The 8,816-nt window shown below is 40.4% G+C and overlaps 1 protein-coding gene and 1 long non-coding RNA gene across 2 annotated transcripts; one reads left to right on the forward strand and one right to left on the reverse strand.

Annotated features, from left to right (window-relative positions):
• The first annotated feature begins 4,136 nt into the window (after nt 1–4,136).
• Nucleotides 4,137–5,285, forward strand: LOC118556381 (RING finger protein 208-like). The gene is made up of 2 exons (XM_036134651.1): nt 4,137–4,528; nt 4,661–5,285. Exons 1-2 carry the CDS (start codon nt 4,164–4,166, stop codon nt 4,746–4,748), a joined length of 453 nt encoding a protein of 150 aa, XP_035990544.1. The 5' UTR covers nt 4,137–4,163; the 3' UTR covers nt 4,749–5,285.
• On the reverse strand, nt 4,284–7,144 carry LOC110369017. The gene is made up of 3 exons (XR_002428615.2): nt 6,926–7,144; nt 5,949–6,020; nt 4,284–4,373 (listed from the first exon to the last, which is right to left on the reverse strand). It is a non-coding gene; the product is annotated as an uncharacterized LOC110369017 (long non-coding RNA).
• Nucleotides 7,145–8,816: the final 1,672 nt, after the last annotated feature.

Here is an 8,816-nt window from a genome sequence, read left to right on the forward strand (position 1 = left end):
TTGTGATTTTATATAAATAAGCTTATCTAATATCTAGCTGATGATAATTTCTCATCAGAGCTTGGCACTTGCGGCTTCTGTTTTTTTGCGTCAAAGATCGGGATCCAGGTCATCAACGTTTTTCCACCGCTGTTACTGTCTTATGCTGGCCTTTGGCCTACTTATGAAAGCTTCTGAAACCTTGCGAAACATTCCTTTGCACCCATCTTTTAAGAGCAGAAGAAAAACACATTCTTTTCTAACGGCAAAAGATTCATAGAAGAGCAACAGACCAATTTGCCAATAAGATTATGCAGGAAATCACGTGGTTAAAAAAAAACAAACTGATGCAATCCGGTTGTTTTGGAAAAGTCATTGTTTTTGATCGGTACTATACTGCAGCCATGCTTCGCATTGACGGTTTCTTTTTTTTTGTTCAATGAGAATTAAAAAAACAAACAAAAAAAAACAAACTGAGGTTTCGACAGTAATATAAGCAAATGTGCATTCCCTTCAGTACAAACATGCAGGGCACATGTGACTTGGAGACATCATGACAGGCGCACTCTAAGCAGACTTACTTCACTTTTGTTTATCTGTGGGGTTTCCTTATATTCTGCGCAGCTGCAGAAAACCCTTTCAACACCTAGCTGTGATCTCAACATCTGGTTTTCAAAGCAAAAAAACAACAACAATTATTGACATGATTTGTGAAGAGAACCAGAACGGAGTGGAATGAGCAGACAGGACAGCCTGGCAAAGAGCCCAGGCAGCCCCACAGCGACTGAAACGTGATCCAAATGATGTTTTTTTTTTTTTTTTATTACAACATGAGCGGCGAGGTGCATTGTGACAAGCAGACTGGTCACAAGGTTGAGTCCTCCAGTCTGTTTATGCCCTTAGCAGCAGTGCATCACGTGTATACCGGTGGATTTGGATGTTTCCTAATGGAGGAAATAGCAAATGGGGAATACGGAGGGAAGTCGATCAATTGAAAAAGATCCATCCTTCATGGGTCAGGGCCTCCGACATACAAGGCCGGGGCCCTTGCAGCTGTCCGGGTTGTATTCCTCCAGGATAAAGTCCATCTGACTGAACAGAAAAAGCAACGGGAGCCACGCTGGAATTTGTTCAAAGTCTCTTATCAGCGTAGTGTTTATTATAGTCAAGTTGAACTCCCTTGTTTGGGTCAGGCCCACGTTATTTACAGTGATCCTCTTTTACAACAAAGGCCCGGATTTTCCAGGCATTTTATGTAAAATATAGTATAGTACAATTGTAATGTTGGAAAGGAAATGCATCTCTGACCTTTTACTTTAAGGGCTCGATACTTTGTCAGAATCCAGCGAGAGCCCTGCAGTCAATCCCTGGGTTAATGTGGAAGCACAGAGAAACGGAAACGTTTAACTTTTATCTTTTCTGCTGAGCAGCACGGCGGCAATATTCAATATCAAGGTCCAAACAAAGAGAAACGCACGCAGGAAAACGTGCCAGACCCCTTTTTCTATTCCATATCAAAGATCCCTGTTTCCACAAGAATCAGACCACACTGTTCGTTTCATTACAAATATCCTGTTTAGTTTATTGTTGATCAAGCAGGTACAGAAAAATGACGATACAATGATTTGTGCTTTTTCTAATTTAGACATTTGCTTTAAAACTACGAGCTCTGGCCCACATGGCAAAAAAAAAAAAAAAAAAAAAAAAAAAAAGGACTCCACAGATTTAGACAGAAAGAATTGACTCATTCATCCCAAGATAACCCTCCCCCTCCAGGCTGGTTTCCTGTAAAGCCTGATAAATGAATAAATCACAAATCAAATCAAGAATTAACTTTGATATCATGTTCTATAAACTACATCTGATTTTATCATGTTAAATAAAAAAAAAATTCAAATATTTTCATGATTTAATCCCTTTGACTTGCTTCTTTGGACCTTACCGTTGTTTTTATTATTACTTGCCCGTTTTTTTTTTTTTTTTTATCTGTTTAATCTGGACACCGTCCCAGTAGGGCGATGGGCAGGGAACAGTACAGCAGCCGAGAGCCGCGTTAAGACAAGGCAAGTTTATTTGTGAGGTGCGTTTGGGTGACAGGGTGATTCAAAGTGCTGTACACGTGCAGGGCACAAGAACAGGAAAAAAAAAAAAAAGCACAATAAAGGCAAAATAAAGGCAGATAGAGAAAAGCTGGATTACACGGCTAAACCAATTATGCTTCAGTTTAAATAAAACAGTGAAAGGCATATAAAAATTCAAAAAAATAGGTTTCTAACCTTGATTTAAAGGAAGTCAGGGTTTGTATATTATAGAAAGTTTGTGGGCAGAACTGAAAAGAGGTGCACGAGTGAGGGTGAGGCACCCCTGCAGTACATCACGACCCCCAAGATGGAAGACCTCTGGTTTAATGTGTTTCGATGCTCGGCAATTTATACCCCACATGACTTGAAGGAACAGGAGTGATTCACTCCCCCAGTCGGTGCATTAATAAGCTCTGCCTCATCCGGTAGATTTCCTGCTGTCAGTTTTACACCTGCCTAAACAAGCTCTCCAAAAGCAAAACTAAATCTCTGAAGAAAAGGAAAAAAAAAAAAAAAGAGATCAATAATCTGACTCAGCGGTCAGGTTTCTTCATCTGCAGAACCCGGGGAACTGGGAGGATTGTGTTTCAGCCCCCCCATTGTTTCTCTTTTGTGAGCCCTTGTGTTTTTTATTTTTTTATTTCCCTCATTTTAAAAGAGACTGAAAGACATTTGATCTAAATTAAGGTTTAAAGACAAACTGAGCTGTATTTCCAGAAATAATAGAAAGTAACTCTGGAATTTATTTATGCCTCTTTTGTTTGTGTTTATTTTCCACTCTTTGGTTATTTAATATATTCTTCTTTAAATTATATTACCTGGTTTCTGTGTGATTCACCCACAAGCTCCTTAAAGAACTTGAGTCTTCTGATTTCTACTGATGATCTCAGACCCGGAAGATTCCCTCACATATATACACACACCTTTCAGTCGTAACTTATCGTATATCTGTATAGCGTCTCTTTATAGACATCGCGGTGAACCTAAACCACAAGCCTACTTTCTGGTCCGGGCCTGGGCTTATGGCATGTCATGTCATGTTAAGTCAAGTCATGACAAATATTTCAACTTAAATGAAATGCAGTAATATTACATAAGGGCTCCATCCTCTTATCTGTTTAACCAAGGCACAAGTAAAAAAAACAAACATCAAAATGAGAAATCTACTGGCACGTCTTCACATCATCACGCTCTTTAAATTTAAAGGAGTAAGAAACACAAGTTAACATCGTCGTTGATGCTGACATCCATCTTTACGTCCAGGATGGCTAAACACATACGCTGCTGCAAATAGTGAACTGCGACGCTTTGCGGTTTAAGGACGATTTGCCGTAATTGTTGGAAACCACGAATTCTGCCGTATACCGCACAATCCTGAAGTCCAGTCATGGGTTCTTCATCTTAAGCTCCAGAGCAGTTGGGTTCTGAACCAGAACAATGATGCCAAAACACGGCAGGTTGGTTGATAAAGCAGTTTGGGCCTCTATAAATAAATTAAATCATTATGTAAAAACTGCTTCAGGCAATCCTATGCGACTGCGGAATATGCAAATGAATATCCTGTCATGCAGGTTTGTAAAAAAAAACAAACAAAATTATACATTTACTAATAGTCTGTGTGTGTGTGACACGTCTATTAATACGCTGCTTTTCTTTTTCTTCTTTTCTTTCTAAAATTAAACAATTTTTTTGCTTGAACAGCTGAGGGTTTCCTTATGGGTAAGATGCAGTTCCTTGGAAGGCTTGTTTACTTCTTGGCAGGCATCTCTTCCCTGGAAAAAGTCAGGTGATCGCCTCTGGAGGCGGTAAAGGGGGAGGGTGGAGGATTCTGTATTTAAAAGCGGCCCAGGCAGGCAGTCTTAGTCACCGTCTTTGAACACCGCACTGAGCAGAGAGCAGCGAGCCAGTCCAAGCGCTTTCAACAAGTGAGTACGTTTGGGTCTCTTGCATAGCTGGATACGAATATTGCTCCGGTGCTAAACATTTACTCACTCATGTGATTTTTTTTACCACGACCTGTAACACCATCTCCTCCTCCTTTCTCCTCGCAGGCTTCCCGTCTTCCGAAAAGGAACCTGTCGCTAGCTGCCTCCTGAGATCAACATGGTGTCCGGTGAGGAACTGGAGTGTGTCATCTGCTGCCACGAGTACTCCCGCACCAGGAGGGTCCCCAGAGTCCTTCACTGCAACCACACCTTCTGCGCCCCTTGCCTGGAGAAAATGAGCATTCACAAGGGGCCCCTCTACACCGTCTCGTGCCCTCTGTGCCGCTGGGTCACCTGCGTCCAGGCCCACCTGCCCGTGTCGGGGGCTCTGTGGATCGACACGGAGATATGGGACCAGATCATTAAACACGAACACAGGAGTACGAACGGCAAGCAGCACCAGCAGCAGCAGCAGCAGCAGCAGCAGCAGCAGAAGGCGAACGATTTGGAAACAAAACCGGCCCGGCTCATCCAGTCACCGCTGTAAGTTTCTCCCTTATAGCTGCCCCTTTTTAACTGCCCGCTTGGCTATCTTGTTGGTAATAGGTACAGTGTGATTTTTTGCAACTAAACACAAACATCTCCTTCTGTTTGCTTTTTTTTTCTCCCTCTTAGACCTTGCTCCAGGCGGCATGGTTTCATGTCTGGACTCAGGGAACTGTTCAGCTGCGTGCCGCTGCATCAACATGTGGAGAGCTGCTGACGCTCTGAGAGAAAAAGCGCCGGCAGGACCGCGTTTAAGGAACCAGGATCCGGAGCGCCGCGTTTAAAGAACCAGGATCCGGAGCGCGTTATGTGAAGTTTGGACTTTGGCGAGTGTCGTTGGAAGGACTGGCCTTGCATTTGAGCACATTTTTTGTTTTGTTTTACATGAGTCAATCATGAGTGTAGATTAAGTTGTACAGAATTTTATTTTATTTTTTTGTTCATATGAAACAAAACCAAAGGAAGACCTCGTGTGTTATATATAAGGATCATGTAAAAATAGTTAGATGATCCGTATAATTAATAATTTATTATCCTGTAATTAATAATGTTGTATTATATGATTCTGTTTGATTTGATCAATCTCACATTTACAAGAAACACACACACACACAACAACAACAGTATCAGGTATCCTGAGATTTATTTTTATGCATGAATATGCCCTTTTTTTAAATATGTCTATGCATTTTTTTTTTCCAAATGCACGTGGAACTGTGAATTAAGTGTCTGCAACATGACGGACAGTGTTGTAATATTAGGGCATTTGAAGTATTTACATAAAAATATTTTTCAAAAGAGCTTTTGTGCTAACGTCTGGTGTTTGAGCATGGGGGGGGAAGCAATTGAAAGCAAAAGGACAGTAATTATGAATAAGACGTCAAAACACTAACACTTATTTTAAAAAGCCTGATAATGTAAAAAAATAATTCAAAATCGACTTGTGTACTGTGTAGGCTTGGATAAAACCACATTTAAAATTTGACAATAAAAGTAACAGCATCAGAGAGGGGGGGGGGCGGGGTGTGTGCTGGTGGGATGAGTTAGCTCTGTGCATGCTAATTTATTATTTATTATTTATTACCTAAAAGTAATACATTTTTGCTGTTTTCGCTGTGTTTAAAAGACAGCAAAAAAATCTCTAAAATTAGAAAAAAGTTGCTTTGCTTCATTTATTTTTGTGAACATTCTTTATACGATTGCCTGTTTCGTAGTTCCTTAAACAATGTCTTATGCATTTATCTATATAATTGCTCATGTAGGTGTCGAACGCTTAATATGCAAATATGCAGAGCTGAATACCATCAGATCTGAAACAACAATCAAATGCAGAAGCAATGCCAACAAATTAGCTCGAAGCAAAAATAGGCAGCTGCCTTGGAAAACATCAAGGAAGAGAAACAAGGAAATGCATTACCTCAAATCAGGCAATCCGGATTCCGCAGATGCTGATAATTTCTGCGTGAGGTGCTGGAGTCACCCTGAATAACTCAAAAGAAAAAAAAAAAGGAAGCTTGAATTTACTGTGTGCTACAGCAACCTGACTCGCAGTCATGTCTAGTTTAATGTGTGGAAAGTGTTCGAGCAAGACATGAAGCCCCCCCCCCCCCCCCCCTTGGCTCAAGGGGAGCCAAACATCTGTCACCAGTATGCAAGAAGAAACAGGCAGAAGCAGACTCTGATACGACGCTGGAGACATTTGCATGTTTAACATTAGGGCTGGAATCTGGAGCAGTGCAAACTCTCCAGTCTGCATGTGAGGACCAAATGACACAAGGAAAAGAATGTGCAAAAACCCATATATATATATATATATATATATATATATATATATATATATATATATATATATATATATATATATATATATATATATCTCCAGGGTGTACCCCGCCTCTCACCCATTGACAGCTGGAGATAGGCACCAGCACTCCTCCCGACCCCACTAGGGTTAGACATGCTAGATAATGAAAAAAAATAAAATAAATTATATATATATATATATATATATATATATATCTCCAGGGTGTACCTCGCCTCTCACCCATTGACAGCTGGAGATAGGCACCGGCACTCCTTCCGACCCCACTAGGGTTAGACATGCTAGATGATGAAAAAAATAAAATAATTATATATATATATATATATACACATATACACACACACACACACACACACACACACAGTTGATAGAGGATTGGCGCCCCCTGGTTGCTGCTGAGGATAGGGAGACTGTTTAACGTGTTCAATGCGTGGCGTAGACCTGTTCCAGTTTAATTAAGGGTACATGCCAAGTGGTAGATCTGGCTTACATACAAGACATGATTCGTACAGGAGAGAAATATATTATCCCGATCATCCTTGTTGCAGGGAGTTAAAAAAATAAAAACTTACCAGGAAATTGGCTTAAAGCAACTCAGCTCCTCAAAAACAGTAGTTTCAAGCACAAATGTCAGGCTTCTTAAAGGTCTGTCCACCTCTATGCTCTCAGCACTTGGTTGGGGCTCGTCTTGCATGAATTACTGCATCAACGCTCCGTGGCATAGAGTCCATCAGCCTGTAGCTCTGCCCAGGTTGGTTTGATGGCTGCCCTCAGGTCATCTGGATCGTTGGGGCTGGCGTCTCTCATCCTCCTCTGGACAAGAACAGTAAGCCACAGATCCTCTCTGGGTTCAGGTCAAGAGAGTTTCATGACCAGCCAAGCACAGCACCACCCTGGTCCCTAAACCAGCCGTTGGCACCTTTGGCTGCATGGACTGGTACAAAGTCATGCTGGAAAATAAAATCAGCCTCTCCATACAGCTCGTCTGCAGAGGGATGAATTTCCTGGTGGACGGCTGCTTTTGACCTCAGAAAACACAGTCGATAGGAAATTAATCTATATACAGGTGCTGGTCCTATACTTAGAATATTATAAAAAAGTTCATTTGTTTCAGTAATTCCATTTAGAAATGTATATTTTTGTGTATTATATTCATTTATTACACACAGACTGACATTTCAAGTGTTTTTCTTTCTTTTAATTTTGATGATTACAACTAACAAAAACCTCAAGTTCAGCGTCTCAGAAAATCTGAATATTGTGAAAAGGTCCAATACTGAAGACACCTGGTGCCACATTCTAATAAGCTAATTAACTCACCTGCAAAGGCCTTTAAATGGTCTCTCAGTCTAGTTCTGCAGGCTGCTGAGTGGTCCAAAGTTATGTTCTCTGATCAAATTACATTTTGCATTTCCTCCGGAGATCAAGGTCCCAGAGTCTGGAGGAAGAGAGGAGAGGCACAGAATCCACGTTGCTTGAGGTCCAGTGTGAAGTTTCCACAGTCAGTGATGGTTTGGGGTGTCATGTCTGCTGGTGTTTGTTCACTGTGTTTTCTGAGGTCAAAGGTCAATGCAGCTATCTACCAGGAAGGTTTAGAGCGCTTCATGCTCTCTGCTGCTGACCAACCTTATGGAGATGCAGGACTTGGCACCTTCAGTCAGTGCCAAAGCTACATGATACCAGTAGCTTTTCATGTTCATACTTTTCAGTTGGCCAACATTCCTGCAAATGTGTCTTTTTGTATTGGTCTTAAGTAATATTCTGATTTCCTGAGATGCTGAATTTGGGGTTTTCATTAGTTGTCAGTTATAATCATCAAAATAAGTTATCTGTGTGTAATGAATGAATATAAAAGTTTCACTTTTTGGATGGAATTACTGAAAAGAAATAAACGTTTTCATGATAGTCTACTTCCTGAGATGAGTGACAATATTTTAACATTTTCCTTTTAAGCTGCAATTTCAAATCGCAAGAACATATTGAAGAAACCAATTTGTCATAAAATGGAATATTTATTATTTGATAGTAAAAAAAAAAAAAAGCTGACTTTTTTTAGCTGTTAAATTTTCCTTTTTAAACATTGTATTGTTTTCACAGTTCACTTGAAGTTCTTGAGTTTGCTCCAAAGCGAAAACATTCATGTTCAATAGTTAACCCTCTACAGTTGAGACCCAAACAAAACTTATATTAATCATGCCTTTCCTGTTAATTTAGGGTTTTATTTTTAACATGACAGCACCTCAGGGCTACAGTTCTATTCTGGCAACCATCCCTTTAATAATTGCCAAGATTTTAAGCGTTGCTCAGACCGCAGCCTTCTCCGGTATTCAAACCAACGACCGCATTACTCCAACAGAAGACTTTCATAGGAAAACTGTTTAACCCCGACATTTATACCGCAAATTATCCGTAATGTGAAACTGAAATATAAACCTTTAGCCACCATAAAGAAATAATAAAGAA

This window comes from Fundulus heteroclitus, unplaced genomic scaffold (assembly GCF_011125445.2).
Source record: "Fundulus heteroclitus isolate FHET01 unplaced genomic scaffold, MU-UCD_Fhet_4.1 scaffold_873, whole genome shotgun sequence".
NCBI classification, from domain to species: Eukaryota; Metazoa; Chordata; class Actinopteri; order Cyprinodontiformes; family Fundulidae; genus Fundulus; species Fundulus heteroclitus.